This window comes from Sceloporus occidentalis, unplaced genomic scaffold (genome assembly GCF_023333645.1).
Source record: "Sceloporus occidentalis isolate IW3139 unplaced genomic scaffold, rSceOcc1.0.p SCAF_10, whole genome shotgun sequence".
In the NCBI taxonomy this organism is placed as follows: Eukaryota; Metazoa; Chordata; class Lepidosauria; order Squamata; family Phrynosomatidae; genus Sceloporus; species Sceloporus occidentalis.
Genome location: NW_028316990.1, coordinates 6,310,027 through 6,328,313, shown reverse-complemented (window position 1 = coordinate 6,328,313; position 18,287 = coordinate 6,310,027). Strand labels below are relative to the sequence as shown.

The window sequence follows — 18,287 nt, the reverse complement described above, 5'->3', positions numbered from 1 at the left end:
CATTTGCAACCTTTGCTATTTGATGCTACCTATCAGACTTGCAGAATGCAAAGCAAATACCTTTCCATTCTCAACCCCAAAGCAAGACATCAACAACTTTCATAAAGGCAAATGCAGTAGGAGACAGGTTACAGTGGCATAATAAGCACTTTCAAAAGGAGATAACTTGGTTCGAGTCCTTACAGTCAGGGTCCACAGGCTTACTACTATTCCATTAGTAAGATTTTCTTCCTACTACTCGGTTCTGAATGGAAAATATCACCTTCCTCCATAGAGTGTGATGTAACTGCTTCTGCAAACCATACAATTTCAGTTTGGTGAAGCTCCTGGCTCTTCCAGCACATAATGCTCAATGAGGATGACTGCGGGCTGAATTCCTCCATTGAAATATCCTCAGAAGAATCTGAGCTGCACAATCCTGCCCTAACACATTTATTTATTAAATCATTATCTTCACTATTATTAACACAATCACAACCACATTAAAATACACAACCTTTAAAACCAAATTCAATGACCAACAGGTATCTTCCCAATTACTTGTTCGTAATTGTACATATCCTAGGTATTCTATGAAGTACGAAACAAAGGGGGCATTCACACTAGGTTTTTGTCCTGAGAGATGCGGATCACCGCACCAATGCATATTGGGAATGTTGTTCCCATTACATTTTGTGTTCCTGAATCTCTTTGAGTCATTTTAAACATGCAATTGTTTTGTGATAGAACGGAGTTGCCTCCATTCCCTTGAATGATACAGAGCAATCTGAACTGATTCGGTAGTGCATTCACACTGCTGAAGATGTGGATCGATGCGGTTCTTTAAAAAAGACATGGGAGGAAAAAAACCATGGGTATCGAATATCCCAGACTGAGTGGGGTTTTAGGTAGCCCACCCCGCAAAGTGCATTCAGGGCGAATGTGAATGGCAAGGATATAACCCAGTTTCACGCTGGGTTACTTCCATAGTGTGAATGCCCGCAAAGTATTACTGTGTACAGCTTCTTACTTTTGTTCTTATTAAAAGCAAATCAGATGGGGCTGTGTGCTTCTCAGATATTATTATTATTATTATTATTATCATCCTTTATTTATAAAGCGCTGTAAATTTACACAGCGCTGTACATACAATCTTTTTAATTAGATGGTTCCCTGCCCTCAGGCTTACAATCTAAAAAGACATGACATAAAAGGAGAAGGGAAAGGTGGTGGGGGTAGTAAATCAAAACTTTAAACCACCCGATATTATTAAAAAAAGCATTGTCGCATTGTTAAAATAAAATATTTAAACAACTCCTTCCTCTAAAAAGATGCCTGACAACTTATAACTGTGAGCAAGGAAAAGCTATCTAAGGTGACCACATGAAGGAATGAATGAATGAATGAATGAAAGTCAACCACAACACTGCCTAGCTCAGCAAATGCAGAAAAGTTGTTGCTTTGTGCAATGCTTAGCTTCCTCTCCCTGTACCTTGTCTAGAGAATGCATTTTGTACCTGTTGCTGTGTGCTTTCAAACACATTTCTAACTTAGGGCAATCCTATTATGGGAGTTTCTTGGCAAGATTTGTTCAGAGGAGGTTTGCCATCGGCTTCCCAAGGGTGAGAGCATGTCACTTGCCCATGGTCCCCCAGCATGATTAATGACTGAGAGGGAACTCGAACCCAGGACACTCCAACCACTACACCGCACTAGCTCTCTTCACCTACTTCCTATGCACCTACTTCCAGGATTTCCTCAACCTTTACATTTTTGTTGGCCAGATCATCTGCCAGATATTACTTCTTTCCTTCTAAATTAATCTGATGGGGAGGGGATGTGTCAGCCTTCGCTATTCTGATAAAGACCAAGGCTGCACCAGTATGTACGCTTACCTGGGAGCCCCATAAAGGAACACAACCAATCTGCTCAAGGATCTGGTTGTAAAGCTGCAGCAGCCACAGAGATAGACTTATCTGAGAGTAAAGGTCTATGACTGAGGCAAGGAGCTTCACTCCCCAGTAAGGAGCATAGCAGGCTGAAAAGCTGCCATGACTCTACACATACTTACCTGACATACTTATCCCTAAGTAAACCTTCAGCAATCCTAGGCATGCACTTACGTGAGAGTAAAACACAAGTGTTTTTAAAGTTTACTCTCAGTAGAGAAAACAATCAAGCAGTAGAAGTTGCAAAAATGTTACTGGGAGAGATCAAAGCTTACTTACTACTTCCCTAAAGAGGGAAAACTGCAATACTGTACAACCATTCTGCATGTAGACAGTTTACTTCTGCTTTAAAACTAAGTATCATAAAACAAAAAACCACTGTATTTCAACACCAGGAGGACTGAAACCCTCAAGGGATCTATAGCTTAGGTAAACCACCTCAGAGAACAGCCGAAGTTTCTAAAGCTGCCGCAAAATAAAAAACCTCCAAGGAAGAAATGAACCCAATACTGTCTAATTTTACAGTTCTCCCCCTCGGTCTCTTATATATATATATATATATATATATGGAGTTAGGGGCTCTACATCCTACTGTTGGTCGCAATGAAGCAGCTGACAAAAAGCAGCACACTGAATCAATGAAGTTTCCATAAGTGTTGACTTTCCTTCAGCAACTGATTCAAGGAGGCCTAACTCCGTTTGGAACTAGCAACTAGACCGAGGCCAGAGATTTCTTCCTCAGCTTAAGGCCAAAATCCAACTAACAGTCCTAGCAAGAACAGACCCGCTGAATCAATGGGATTCAATACCAACAACGTATTCAGGAGACCTAACCCTAGTCACCTTGGATCAAATATCGATCAGGAAGGAGGCTGCAGTCAAGACATAAGAGGGCTAGGAATGGGAAGGGCAGCCGTGAAAGAACTAGTCAAGCTCCTTAGGAGTAAAGACATACAATTGAGTACTAAAGTTAAGATCATACGAGGAATTGTATTTCCCACCGCCGTGTACGAATGTAGGAGCTGGGCAGTGAAAAAAACAGATCAAAAGAAAATCAATTCATTTGAACTGTAAGAGCAGGGTTAGATTCAGAAGGAAAAGGAGTGAAGAGAGGAGGAAGGACCATCAACCATGTTAGATATGCATAAGACACCATACTAACAGCGAGGAAAAATCAAAGACCTAGAGCAACTACTGAGGAAGGTCAACAAAGGTCCCATACAGACAGGCCAAAATAAAGCTGCTTCCAGTCACTTTGGAGGTATGCTGTTTAAATGATGCATGTGTCCTAAGTTGTGCTTCAGTCCTTAGGACTGGAGCATGGCTTTGGCGCAGCTTCCGGCCTCTTAGGATGCACGCATCATTTAAACAGCATGCCTCCAAAGTGACCCAAAGCAGCTTTATTTTGGCCTGTCTGTATGAGGCCAAAGAAAGTGCAAAGGCAGGCTTACAGTTGAACATAAAGAAAACAAAATGACAACTAGGGAAGAAATACATAATTCAACCTAGACAATGAAGAAAGTGAAATAGTAAAAAGGGAGAGATGAGGAAGTCAGATGAAGGGAAAGCAATTGGGAAGGGGAGAAATCAACTTAGAGAGCTGGGGATGTTTAGCCTGGAGAAGAGAAGGTGAAGAGGTGATATGATAGCCCTGTTTAAATACTTGAAGGGAGGTCATATTGAGGAGGGAGCAAGCTTGTTTTCTGCTGCTCCAGAGACTAGGACCCAGAGCAATAGATGCAAGCTACAGCAAAAGAGATTCCAGCTCAACATTAGGAGGAACTTCCTGAGAGTAAGGGCTGTTCAACAGTGGAAGACACTTCCTAGGAGTGTAGTGGAGTCTCCCTCCTTGGAGGTCTTTAAGCAGAGGCTGGATGGCCATCTGTCTCAGGGGAGGCTTTGACTGAGAGTTCCTGCATGGCAGAAGGGGGTTGGACTGGATGGTCCTTGAGGTTTCTTCCAACTCTATGATTCTATGAGTTGAAGGAATAGAAGGAGCGAGAGAGTTGAAGGTCACCACTGCTAGTATATCACATCACTATAGGGTTGCACAGACAGAACTAAAGGTACTGTGGATCAAGAGAAGAGTGTGTGTGTGTATGTATGTTTGTATGTGGCTATGTGTTATGTACTACGATGGAACCTTTTGGCAACGGACAGTGTGTGGAATTAGGTTTTTGTGGTGTATATGTATGATTCTTAGCAGAGATTGCAGAGGAGAAACAAGGAGGCAGCTAGGAAGAGGAAGGGAGCGCTTGAAGGCCTAGGCAGGATCCTCAAGAGTAAAGACCTGCAACTGAGGACTAAAGCTGGACTCCTCCAAGCCATTGTCTCCCCATCACTGTGGATGGAGGAGAGTCATAAGGAAAAGAGGCAGAAGGACAACCAAGAGGGATGAAGGGGCTGCGGATGGCCAAAGAGAGAGACAAATGGGTCCTTGAGCTCCTCCTGGAAGCCAAGATGGTGAAGCCGAGGAGGCCCTGGTACTTTGGAGGCATCGGGAGGAGGAGGAGGAGGAGGAGGCAGGGCTGACTGGGAAAGGCAGAAGTGCTGCCAAAGAAGAAGAGGGGCCCTGGGGCCAAAACGAAGCTGCTTCAGGTCACTTTGGAGGGACGCTGTTTCCATGATGCACTTCGGAGGCTGGAAGCAGCGCAAAGCCCCGCTCTTCTTCTCTTAGGGCTGGAGCATGGCTCTTAGGGCGCATGCATCGTTGAAGCAGCATCCCTCCAAAGCGACCCGAAGCAGCTTGACTTTGGCTTCTCTGGGCGGCTTCTGGCAGAGTTGCGCCGGAGGCCCTGGAGACCCCGAGAGAGGGGCAGCGCCACCGGATGCCTCTCTAGGGCCCTAGGCCCAGCCTCTGGCGGAACTGCGCCCAAGGAGCAGCAAGAGATCCCTGGGGAGAAAGTGCGGCTGCTTCCCGCTGGGCTCCCTCCGGAAGAAGGGCCTGGCTCAGAGCTTCCAAAGGCGCGTTCTCCAGGGCGGCTCTGAGGCCAACCTCCGCCAGAGGTCCCTGGATCTGCATCTCGGGGCCCTTCCTCCTCCTCCTCCTCTTCCTCCGGCGAATGAATGAGGCCGAGGGAGGCCCAGGCCTTGCCCGAAGGAAGCCAGGCAACGTGTTCCCGCCCCGCGGAGAAGGAAGAAGCCAGGCCTGGCCTTCACAGGCGAAGCCTGGCCTGCCTTTTACCTGAGCTCTATGGACCGCCATGGCGCTCCGCGGAGGCTCCTCTCCCGAGGAGGAGGAGGAGGAGGCGGCGGCGCAGTCGGCCTTTCACCTCGGCGCCTCCTCACGATGCAGGACCCGCCGCCGCCGCCATCTTGTGTCTCCTTTTTCGCGCACAGACAGACAGGCGGCGGCGGGGCGGGGCCCGTGCGCATGCGCGAAACAGGCCTCGCCCCCTTTCCGTCTCACCGCCACGCCTCCCCAACCTCGGGCGTTGAGTACATTACGCATGCGCGGCTGCCTTCGGCCCTTTTTCTGCCTCACTCTCGCGCCCCAGCCACGCCCCCAAGCTCGGGCGTTGATGATCCTGCGCATGCGCGGCCGCCCTCAGCCTTTTTTCTGGCTCACGCCACGCCCCGATGCGTATATTGCGCATGCGCGGCTCCCTTCAGCTGCAGTTGCTTAGGCTCCTGGAGTGGAGGGGAGAAAGAGAGGAGAGCTCGTTTGCGCATGTCCGTTTTCCGGAGCTGTAACTGAGATAGATCATTGTGTGCTGAAAGGGAATGGCTGGGAGTGGAAAGGGACGATGTGTGACTGCGCAGGCGCGTCTTCGGGCTTACTGCGCAGGCGTAAAAAAATAGGCGGCTTCCCTCCAACCGCGTGAGGCCTCCCGCGCATGCGCACACGGTTAGGGGCGGATTTAAAAAAAGCAGCATGGAAGGAATATTTTTGCGCGTGCGCAAAGGGCACCTTCTCGGCTTCTCCTTTTGCGCAGGCGCAGTAGAAATGCAGTAGGCATGCTTTGGAAGAATCAATGGACGAGTTTATTTTTCTTGTTTTAAATCATCATCTTTTAAATAGAGAGAGATTTCTGTCCAGTGATTTTAGCCATCAATAAATCTGATTGCATTTTTATTTTAACCCTGTCATCCTTGCAGTATTGAGGATTGTGGATTGTAATTTAGATTAAATTAAATGATGGGATTCTAAATAAAATAGACGTGGATTGCTTTTTTTTAATATGTATGGATCTTATTTTTCCCTTTAAACTGCTTTGTGTCTTTTAATGATGTCTTTATGCCAGTGTCTCTCTGAAATAGAAACAATAATAATAATAATAATAATAATAATAATAAATATTATTAATTATTATCATTAATAATAACAGGGAAGATATAAAGCAGAAGTTCCATTAGGAGCAGCAGGCAAATACAAACGTATTAAGCACAGGCATCAAGGTCATCAGACGCTTTTGCTAAAAGCCGTTTCCTTGCAAATGCTTCATTGGTTAAACCCCAAAGACTCAAAGAAGGGCCCTGATCCAGTCCAAACCCCTTCTTCTGCCGTGCAGGAACTCTCAATCCAAGCCTCCCCATTGACAGATGGCCATCCAGCCTCTGCTTGAAGGCCTCCAAGGAAGGAGACTCCATTACACTCCAAGGCAGCAGCGTCTTCTGCCATCTCTAACCATCAGGAAGTTCCTCCTAATGTTGAGGAGGAATCTCTTTCCCTGCAGTTTTCATCCATTGCTCCATTGTGTCCTAGTCTCTGGAGCAGCAGAAAACAAGCTTGCTCCCTCCTCAATATGGCATCCCTTCAAGCATTTAAACAGGGCTATCACCATATCACCTCTTCACCTTCTCTTCTCCAGGCTGAACATCCCCAGCTCCCTGAGCCCTTCCTCATAGGGCTTCATGGTTCCCAGACCCTTCTCCATTTTGTTCTCCCTCCTTTGGACACATGGCTCCAGTTTCTCAACGTCCTTTTTGAACTGAATTTGAATTTCGAATATCCGACCGGAGAGTATTTCCCAAACAGAACGAAGGAGGAAAATTAAAAAAACAGCCATAGGCTCATGTTAGTAAGGAAACCCAGTTTATAAAAGCAGTCAACTCCAGCTGTGTTAAAACAATAAAAATGCATCATTCTACATGAAATCAACAGGCAAAGAATATGGATCCTAATGAATTCCCTGTTATTGCATGCCTTCGAGTCGTTTCTAACTTATGGGGACCCGAAGGAAAAGCGACAACGGGGTTTTTCATGGCAAGTTTCTTCAGAGGGGGTTTCCCATTGCCTTCCTCTGAGGCTGAGAGAGTGTGACTTGCCCAATGTCCAGCCAATGGGTTTGCATGGAGGAGACAGGATTCGAACCCTGGTCTCCAGAGTCCTAGTCCGACGCTCAAACCACTGCACCACACTACCTTCCCCTAAACTGCAAATGCCTACTGACTGATAACAGCTGCAGAATTAATGCGGTTGGACACCGCTTTAACAACCATGGCTCAAAGCTCTGGAATCCTGGGAATTATAGTTTGCCACAACAAACTACAAATCCCAAGATTTCACCGGACGGCGCCAGGGCGGTTAAAAGCGGCGTCAAACTGCGTTAATTGTGGAGTGTGGCAATGTTAAAGGAGCGTAAAGATTTCACAACAAAGCTACACAAACAGGTTGGAGAACGAACACACACACACACAGCCCTTAACAAACCCTTAGACGGAAAGGGCAGGGCTATCATTACGCAGCCATAGAGACATGAAAGAGTAAATAACACACTGTAAAAGACAAGTTTCGAGCTCTCGGTATTAGCAAAAATAGGTCATAAAAATGGTACAAAACCTTTCCAAAACTTGTTAAAAACACACACACACATCGACACTTTTGTCTGGAGGCAAAGGTCCACGTCTTGCAATTTAGACTCCCATCAAAATGCCATTTAAAGTCTTGGTAAAGATGAAGTAGGAGGTAATATCCAATAGTCACAAGCAGGGAATGTGGGTTGAAAAAAGGAGCAAGGACTCCAAAATAGTGGAAGAGGCTGTTGGTGGTAGAAAAGGAAGAATGAAGACTTAAGGCTCCTAGTTCTAGGTAACAGACTTTGGGGTTTATCACATGAAGGAGAAAATTGCATAATTACGCACAATGATTTCACACAACGTTGCACAAAACTCGCCATTAAAGCGGCCACAAAGAAGCATTAACGCGCATCTTTTTACTTTTGGGATTTCAGTGGCAATGCGTTCCCGATATCACTTTATTTGCGCAATTGCATGTGATAATTATTAGTGCAATAACTTGCCATTTTCGCTTCATTTACAGTATGCAAATGCACTTTAATATCTCTCTAATATCTGAAATTAGCCCCAGTGTGATAAACCCCTTAGTAATTACTCACCACTTTCGCTTTATTTGCAGGATGAATTAAATGCGCTTTAATCTCTCTTTAGTGCTGAAATTAGCCCCAGTGTGATAAACTCCATAGTAACTTAAAATGAAGACCAGCTTAAATTTAATCCCATTGCAGGTTTGAGCATAACTTCCCTCTTTCTACTCTCTCAGCTTATCCCTTTGCCTTCAAAACAAGTTGTCTTTATCTTCTGCAGCCACCTTTTGTGCTGATGTTTCACGATTTCTCCTAACAGTCATTGTCCTACAACACAGCAATGATGGAAACAACCAAAGAAATCACATCTGGAGGCTGTAAGCGGATACGGGTAACATCCAAATACCTCTCCCTTGATCAGAGAAGTTGGGGAAAAGTGACCAGGAGGAAATTCCCGCGCCCAAATGGTGGAAAAAATAGCTTTATTGACGTTTCCAAAAATGTTCTCCAAGAAGAAGGTATGATGTCAATATGATGTCAAAGACGACATTTGGTATGCATACTCGGTTTTTCCAAGGTTGAGGTTGTACCCGGTTTGTCACCTTCCCTGATCCTGATGCCGTTTTGGTTTCGACCTTTTCTTCCTGTCCTCGGATCTGGGCTTTAAGGCGCACACGCAAGCCGAAACCCCGGCGATGGCTTTGGGTAGGTCTGCCCCTTTGTGCCACTTGTTCTTCTCTTTGTCGTACACCTGGACGGTTCTGGAGAAGACCGTGTCCTCCCAGCTGTAGCCCCCAAGGATGTAGATCTTGCCTTCCCATGCGGCCACTCCGGATTCGCTGTTGGCTTGCAGCAAAGGGGACACTCTCGTCCACTGGTTACACTGAGGACTGTAGGACTCCACGCCCAAAATGTCAAAGCGGGTCATGGTTTCGAGGTAGTCGTCGCTACCGCCGATGGAGTAGATGCTGTCGCCCAGGGTGCACATGCTGTGCCAGCCGCGAGCGGTGATCATCGGCCGCTTCTCTTCCCAGACGTCCGTACGGTGATCGTAGCAGAGCAGGTTCTTGCGATAGGGACCAATCTGGTAATCGTGGCCTCCGGAGATATAGACAAATTCGTTGTGGACAGCACCGGCGTGGCCATAGGTAAACCTAGGACACGAAGCAGAAGAAAAGGACATCGTCAATCAAGGTGGGAAACTTGGAAAAGTCCAATTTGGAGATGCACCACAACCAACTATGGGCCACACTACCTACCCTCTTGTGTCGAAACTGAAAACAACCGAAAGTCTACTTGTGGTTTCAAAAATACAATCAGCGCTCAGTAGCCACAGATTTTTTAATCCGGAGATTCAACTGTCCACAGCTTGAAAATATTCAGTCTTTTAAAATATAAATTCCAAAAAGCAAAATGACTTTAGGTAAGTCCATGAGGCCATAATGAGCTACTAGTCAGAATGGCAGCACCGTTGGCTTTTCATATCCATGGATTCTGCATCTATGGATTCAGCCATCCATGCATGGCTTGAAATTATGTGATTTTTCTTTTTTAAAAAAAATCCAAAATGCAAACCTTGAATTTGCCATTTTTTAAAAATAAGGGACACGATTTTACTACACCGCTGTATTTAATGGGACTTGAACATCCATGAATTTTGGAGTCCTGGAACCAAACCCCAGTGGATATTAATGGCTCACTGTAACACTCCACATTTTTTAAAAAGTCAAAGGAGAATTGCTCATCCTAGAACATGATTCAATGCTCACAGCTATGGGTATGTAGAGGTGGGTCATGTACTTTGCACATGTTGATTTTCTTTGCTTCTGCACTATAAACACCTTCGGAGCCCGCCTTCCTTTGCCCTCATTCAGTCTACAGTGAGGAACTGAATTGCCAGCAAGGGATAGTCTGGGTAGAATTGGGTTTTTTAAGATCACACTTCTACCAATAGCCTTGGAGGAAGGCTGAAAAGGCTAGAATGCTTCTCTTCTATATACCAACTGGTGCATTTTTGCCACATGTAAAGCTTATCTCAAGCTGCACCTGCTCTGCAGAGATAACTCAGGTTGGCATTGCTTTAACTTTTCATGGCTCTGTGCTATGGAGTCCTGGGATTTGTTGTTTGGTGGGCACCAGAGCTCTCTGACAATGAAGGCTAAACATCTCACAAAACTAGAAATCCCAGATTTCCACAGCATTGTACCATTGCGCTTACAAGTGGTGTCGACCTGGATTATTTCTGCAGTGCAGAAATAATTACAGAATTGATAATAAATAGGTCTTTCTCGGTAGCAGCATCCCAATTATGGAACTACCCAAGGAAGTTGTTTTGAGCTTCCAGCAGCCAACTAAAGTAGTACTGTTCCTCGTGGCTTTCAGTGTTTGAAATTGTTCTCTGTTGACTGTATTTTAGGATTTTAAAATAATTTTTAAAGCAGTATTGCAATTTTAATTTCTTTTTAATATTTGTACTGCTTTATTTACTTTTCCTCGTTCATCACCTTGGGGGCCCTTGTGGAGGCAATCCAGAAATATCTTAAATACACATGTATACAAACGTCATGAAATACTAAATCATTTTAAGCAAGCAGGCAAAGACTACATGCAATGCACCAGTGTTAACATGGTCCCTCCTTTTATGCATGTATGCTTTCAATGCATTTTCCTTGATCATTTTAAAGACTTCAACTAACTGTGCATTACCAGAAGGGCACAAAAACAGCTCTAGTGCTTCATGGACTGCAAAGACTGCCCTTTGCCCATCCATGCCATGGGGCAAGGTTGAGCAGCATATTACTCCATGCAGCCTTTGGCTTAATTTCAAAAGACTCTTGGCAAAACATCAATTGTAACCATGGATGAGTGTGAGAGTTCACAGGCAAAATCCTGAATGTTACAACTTTTAATAGGAAGATGAAATTGTGTTCTTTTACAACAACAATGTTGGATGTTTTCCCCCAATATACATCCTGTTCACCTGGGTAAGCCTGCAACAAAGGACCATGTATCTTTTTCAGGACTGTAGATTTCGACAGACGAAAGTGCCCCATTTTCGTTCCTTCCGCCAACAGCCACTAGCATTGTCTCAATGGCTGCTAGATAGAAATCCACACGACGCTGCCTCATGGAAGCAAGCTGAAAAAGGAAAAACACATTAAAGCACGCAAATCAATATCTTTGGGTAGCCATCTATCACATAAACCAAAAGCCTATTTGTTATAACTTAAGTCAGAGGTGGCCAACTAGCAACCCTTGGGCCAAAATCAGGCTTTGAAACTACAGTCGCTCCTCCGTTTTCACAGGGGATCTGCTTCCAACCTCCTTGTGTGAAAGCAGAAAATGGGCGATATTTAAGCCCCATTGGCTTGAATGGCAACCCATGCCCCATTTTGTACCCCTCTGTTTGCCGCCCACAAATGGGCGATGGATGCAGATTCCAAGACGACAAAAATAGAGCAGCGACTGTTTCACTTGACCCTTAGCAAATTTTAAACCATACAATAAAGGAAAAGAGGACTACACACACACACACACACACACACACACACACACACACACCAAATTTATTGAGCAGGGTAGATTATAATTTGCAAGTCTTGGAGGTCTCTCAGTCATAGGGTCATTCTGTCAAAGGGTCAAAACAGACCAGCAAAAAACGCTGGCTTCGGGGTAGCATAGGGGCTTGGTGTACACACGGTGCATGCCCCAATGCCACCCCTGAGCCAGTGTCATACCACCCCAATGACCACACAGCAGGCGGTGTTATGGCATTTCTGTGGCATAGTGTTTACATGTGCTGTGCCGTGCCGTGCCTCAGAAATGCAGAAAAGCCACGGCGGTGGCGGAAAGGGTGACTTTTTTCTGCACCAAAAAGGAGTGGCATTTTCTTTTGGGGCTGGAAAAATGCTGGATCTGGGTTGCAGTGTGCAGTTGTTGCGGCCCTGATTCAGCACTCAAAGGGGCACCATAGGGCTGGCCTTTCATGGCCGTCTGTTTCGGCCCAAAGTCAACTTGATGGCAAAGAAGAACAGGAACAGTGATCCCAATAAAGATCGTACAAAACACTGAATGCTGTGTCCATCCGGAACTGCTATCTATGTGATGGCAAAAGCTCAACATTTGGAAGTTGCATATCTCTAGATAAGAGCAATGCGAAAACCTCTCAAGTTTGGATTTTGCAAAACTTCTGTGAATCTCAGCTGCTATCTATATGGTTTCAGGAGCAGAAAATCAATCCCTGAACCATCCTCAGTTGTCTGCCCTTCAACTACCTGTTTATAACTCAGCCACCAACACAAAGGTTGGTTTGGATGACAACTTCCCATGCTGGAAAGCAGAATGGCAACACAACAGGACAGACTACAAAAGCTGGGTTAAGTTATTCTTTTTTTATCAATATAAGTCAGAGGAAAGGAAACACAAAGACAGACATCAATGAAGAGATCAATAAAAGGTGAAATGCTTCTCTTTAAAAGGTTGAAACTCTTGGTTCACTTTTCACTTTTCTCTCAGTGAAAGGAGGGATTGAAGGGGTCAGTAAACCTGAAGTTGCTTGAGAACACATGCCATTTCTTGACCTCTTTGAAGACACTGCCAGTTTTTCTCCATTACACTTTGCTACACTATCATGAACCCCCAAAAACAATTTTACCTCCATGACTTTTGGTTTCCCTGGATTCCAAGTGAGGCAATATATTACATGCTGGGAGATAGCGTCCATGGTTCATGGCATCTCCATTACTATATGTGTAATGCCTTAACTCTCTAAAGTATTTTGAGGACACACACATTGCCATTGACACATAAAAGGGCAAAGAGATATATACACAAAAGGACAGAGGTATGTATACATATACTACAGCTCAAGGCTCACCTTGATCCACTGGTTACACCGAGGGTCATACCTATATAGAAGATTGGATGCCGCGTCCCCCCCATTGTCTCGTGAAAAACTGCCTCCGGCGATGAAGATGAACCCTCCAAGGACTGCAACACAATGGTGGCTCCTCCTTGCTGGGAGAGGCGTCTCTCTCACCCATTGCCCTGTCTTGGCATCCAGAAAACAGGTGTCATCGCTTAGCTCCAAGCAATGCTCCGATACCTCCCCACCGACGAAGAGGAGCTTCTCTTCGTATGTACGGAGGACAGTCCGCTTGTTTTGAAGGACCGGTTGAGCTGTGACGTTGTTGTGATAGTTGACCGCCTCTTCGACAAAGCCTTCGCAGTTGGTTTCCTTCGGGAGGAGGGAGCAGATGGCAGGCTTGACCCGGTGCAGAAGGTCGTTCTTTGGTATCAAGGGGAAGTGGATATTTTCTAAGACCCGGAAGGCCTCGCTTTCCCGTTCCGGATATTGCGTCAGCCACTGCAGCGCGGCCTGGAGCAAGTCATGCTCGCATTCTTGCTGGACATCGCTACTACTAAGGTATTGGCACAGCTTCTGGAGGGAAACGCTCTGCAAGAAATCCGGTGTGAAGGACAGCGTGCCAAAGTTCCTCAAGATGAAGGAGTCAATATATGCATCCAAGCGCTTGAGGTTATAGATAGAGGCCAGCTCTTGGAGGTACAAGTAGTTCTCCTCGTTGACTTCATTCTCCAGGTAGTCACAACAGAAGTCAACCACCTTCCAGATCTGCAACAAGTGGGCTGTCTCCAAAATGTAGTCAATATTTCCACCATCAAGGGACAGGTCGCACCCATAAAGGAAGTCCACTATGGCTTTGAGGCCACTGTAGGAGGATCCAAAGAGCTCAACTTCTTTCTGGTAGGCCTCTCTCATGCCAATGGTGAACATGGAGTTGAAATAGTCACTGCAGACAGCTAAAATGTTCCGATGGGCAGGGACTCTTTGCTCATCCACAACCAGGACAATGTCGCAAAATAGGCCACAATGCCTTTGTTCGTTCAAGCTCCGCAGAACCAGACTAGAATGATCAGCACATTTGTACACCTGCAATAAAGAACAGAGGTCAAAGCACCTGCATAGTTCAAAAGAGACTTCTAAGCAAGTAGGTGCAAAGCCCTACAATCGAAGATCAGCCATTCTCTAGTGCAGAGTTTATCACAGTAGCATGATCCCATGGGAAAAACAGGAGTTGAACATGATTTAAAGCAAAGAAAACCTGGAAATGCCTGAAATTTATCACGCGACGTCACAGTTAACGTGAAATAATGCAAAGTTAAACCACAGTTAAAGTGGAGAAAGATGGCAGCTTTTTACCTTTGGAACATCCTGGAAGTAAAATGCTGTCGCGTTTCTCCGCTTTAACTGCGGTTTAACTTCACATTATTTTGTTTTAGAAGCAATTCGGTGTGATAAACTCCCCGAATTTGCAAGTTCTGTTTAAATTCGAATGTACTTTAAATCGCGTTTAACTCCCGTTTTCCCGTGGGATTACCTTGAAGTTTGAAATGAAATCCCAAAGACATACCATATATTCTTGACTATAAGTCAAGGGCAGGTTTTGGGCACAAAATTATGGATTTTGATGTGACCCGTGGATAAGACGAGGGTAAAGCTTAGGGGCATGCAACAAAGGACCTAAAGGATGAGGCAAAGGAAATAATGGCAAAGGACTAACAAAGTTCCAGCAGTCATAACTGTTTGTGTTAAGACTAAGGGCTGGATGGATGAGAGAGTAGAGAGGGTTCAATGCTTCCAAGACAGATCATGTTCTTGCTTTTCACCAAGGCATGGTTCCTTTTTAAATAAGAGTTAAAGTACAGTACTTGCATTGCTCCGTAGATAAGTCGACCCAGGTCTTTTGGGTCAATTTTTTGACTAAGATTTCTAGACTTATACATGAGTGTATTCAGTAGTTCACATTTGTACGTTCAGAGAAGAAAACCCACAATTTTTCATGTGGGTCTTGGGAATGCCTCTAATGGACAGGGGTCTATTTTGGAGAAAGAGACAAAGGAAATCAGGGGCTGATATGAGCAAAATGTTGGCTTCTGAATAGCAGTGGTTTGGGAATGCAAGATGAAGAGGCAGTTGTGTGCATGTCTTGCATTTGTATTTGCATTTGTATTTTAATATGTTGTACCTTGCCTTGAGGAGAGGCAGGAAGGAAATAAATAATAATAATAATAATAATAATTATTATTATTATTATTATTATTTGGGCCTCTCATAGGTAACTGTTCAGCAATGTGTGCATCAAACACCAGCAAAGCCTTTGAAATGATCTTTTAATTACCATTTCGCGCACAATACTTTTCCTGGGTGCTGCGATAAGTGTTCCTTTTTTTGCTGTCGTTTAGAAACCATGAAATGTCACAAGTGACGTAGCTGTTCATTCCAAGTTACTAAGAAGAGACATGATAAACCCCCTAAGTAATGAAGAAGGATTTCAGCTTAGCAAACGTATGAAACAAGCAAACATAAAAAAATGTGCAAAAATGTGATATAATAATAACTACGCACCTTTGAGGATTCGCTTATTTTATGCGGGCGAGAAATTCTTGCTTGTTTCGTTCCCTCCATCATTGTGCAGGTCCTTGAACGAGAACAAAGAAGCAAACATCAGCAGCAACATATTAGCCAAAGAACAGAAATGCTCTGATCTGGAGGCCAAATAAATAGTTTCGTGTTGGGGTTGAAGCATTGGATTAAGACTTGGGAGATCAGGTTCTACCCGTGAAACTCATTGAGATGCTCTGTTCTACTTCAGAGGACTGTTTTCCGCTGTTGGACAAGATAACAAAAGTTCTGCAGTTTTTGAGGATTTTTCACATTTCAAGACTTCTATTTTATTTTATTTTATTGCAAAATCCTTTCATGTGTTCTTTGCGTGTGCAAAATGTCTGCATCGGAGAGATTCCACCGACAGTAAAGGTTAGGAAGAACGTCTTTATTGTAAGAACTCTCTGACAGCAGAATAGACTGTCTGAGGTTAGAAGGCCATCTAAGACGCTGGAAAGCCATCTCTCAGGAGTGCTGTAGTTGCATATTGCATATTACAAGGGGTTGGAAACCCTTTAGGAGTCTAAGACTGTATAGATTCTAAGGATAACAGCAAATGGTGGTGGGGAGAGCCATGTAGTTCCCAGAATTCCATAGCACTAAGCCATGGCAGTTAAAGTGGTGTCAACCTGGATTATTTCTGCAACGCGGATACAGCGTAATAAGCGAAAAGTGTCCCCTGATGGTATTAAAAGCTTGGGAAGACTCATACAGGGGAAGCCAAGGACTTCAAATAGCCTAGACCCAAGTTGGAAAGGCCTGAGAGGTCATAATTCGCACCTTGCACTGTACAAGTGTTTTTCCTGCTGTTTCAGCAGGAAAGTTTTGTGTTTTCTGCGCACAGAAGGAAATGGGTAGATTGGTTAGAAAGTTCATGCAGGGACACCAAGAGAATCAGAAGCAGATCAGGAAATCTGCAAACTTTGCAAACTGGTTTTTGAAAGCAACATTCCATAAGAAGGAGGAAAACAACCAAATAACCCAAACCAGGGCATCCTCTCTAACTCTAAGGAGTTTATCACACTGGGGCTAATTTCAGCATTAAAGAGAGATCCCGCAAATAAAGTGGAAATGGCAAGCAATTGCACGAATGGTTATCACACCCAGTTGCGCACATAAAGAGATATCGGAAATGCATTGTTGCTGAAGTCCTGAAAGTAAAAAGATGCATGTTAATGCTTCTTTGTGACGACTTTAATGGCGAGTTTTGTGCGATGTCATGTGAAATAGTTTTGCGTAATTACGCAATTTTCCCCTGGGATATTCATGGCATAAACTCCTGATCTCCTTCGTGTGATAAACTCCTAAGTGTACAAGTATCCCTTATCCAGAGTTCTGATATACTCTCAAATCCAATATTGTCCACACAGGTGTCTGAGATAGTGATACCTTTGCTTTCTGATAGTTCAACGTTGCGTGCCTTGAAATTGTTTCTGACTTACGGAGAACCTAAGGCAAATCTATTGTAGGAAAGTTTCTTCAGAGGGAGTTTGCTATTGCCATCTTCTGAGGCTGAGAGAGTGTGACTTGCACATGGGTTTCTGCGCCTGAGCCAGAATTCGAGCCCTGGCCTCCCAGCGTCCTAGTCCAATGCCCAAAGCCTTACACCACGCCGGCCCATCGGAAAGCAAAGGAGATAGGTGAAACCTTTGCTTTCTGGTGGTTCAATGTACACCAACTTCATTTCATGCACAAAATTCATGCTTTTAGTTTTTTCAGCAGAAAGCTAAACAGGAATACATAGCTATGGAGGCAGAAAGTAAAGGAGTAAATTGTAAGCTTTCTGCAGAAAGCTAAGCAAAAACATATAGCTATGGAGGCAGAAAGAAAGGGGGGAATTAAAACCTTGGAGCGGAAAACTAAGCCGGAATACCTGGCGATGAAAGCTTTCAGCAGAACCTTAAGCAAGAAGCCATGGCTAGGGAGGCCCAGGGAGGAGGCAGAAAAAGCAGGGATAAATACAAAATGTTTAAATGAAAACATAACCAAACAAGGATAAATGTGTTGCTTTGGGCGCAACATTGCCTGGTGCAAAAGAAAAAATAAACTGATAAATGAATATATAAATGAAACAACCGGAGAGGAAAGGCTATGGGGGGATTGAAGTAAGATGCTACAGAGGGGCTGAGGATGTGGGAGTTTCCCACCATGCTCCAGCAGAGCATCCCTAGGCATCAAGAGCCAACAGGTGAGCCAAAGGAGGTGCCTTACCAAAGGGCTCCAAGTGGAGAGTGATGCTGCCAAGGCAGCGGCAGGAGCCCTTTCCAGGAGCATTGCATGCCTCTCCTCCTCCAGCTGCAGCAGCCATGTCTTTTAAAAAGCCAGGAACTGCAGGCTGGATGGAAAGGAGAGAGGGCCAATGAGCGGCAAAGAGGAGGGCATAAAGAAAGCAGATGGGGGTGGGACTAGCATGGTTTGTGTATCTGTGTGTGTGTGTTTTCTTGTTAGCCCAGCTGCCAGTGCAAGCCAAAATAAAAAAAGCTCCTGTTGGAAAAGCTGCAACAGGACAAGAGGGGTCTTCGAGAGCCATCTGTGGTTGCATTAAAATTCTGCTCAGGGCTACTTAGAGGAGGAAAAGCAAGAAGGGGCCTTGCAAGGGAAAGGCTACTCTGGTTGGAAAGTTGAGAG

At 44.7% G+C, this 18,287-nt stretch overlaps 2 protein-coding genes across 2 annotated transcripts in view; both read right to left on the bottom strand.

Moving 5' to 3' along the window:
* The window catches only part of USP10 (ubiquitin specific peptidase 10), a 34,921-nt gene extending 29,628 nt beyond the window's left edge, over positions 1 to 5,293 (bottom strand). The window contains exon 1 of the mRNA XM_089539483.1: positions 5,113 to 5,293. Within this exon, the coding sequence (XP_089395609.1) occupies positions 5,113 to 5,133 (21 nt within the window). The 5' untranslated portion in view covers positions 5,134 to 5,293. The remainder of the gene's footprint in view (positions 1 to 5,112) is intronic.
* A 1,673-nt stretch (positions 5,294 to 6,966) lies between these two features.
* LOC149305771 (kelch-like protein 36) lies at positions 6,967 to 17,941 on the bottom strand. The gene is made up of 5 exons (XM_089540267.1): positions 17,871 to 17,941; positions 15,621 to 15,693; positions 13,071 to 14,144; positions 11,175 to 11,332; positions 6,967 to 9,348 (listed from the first exon to the last, which is right to left on the bottom strand). Exons 1-5 carry the CDS (start codon positions 17,936 to 17,938, stop codon positions 8,793 to 8,795), a joined length of 1,929 nt encoding a protein of 642 aa, XP_089396393.1. The 5' UTR covers positions 17,939 to 17,941; the 3' UTR covers positions 6,967 to 8,792.
* Positions 17,942 to 18,287: the final 346 nt, after the last annotated feature.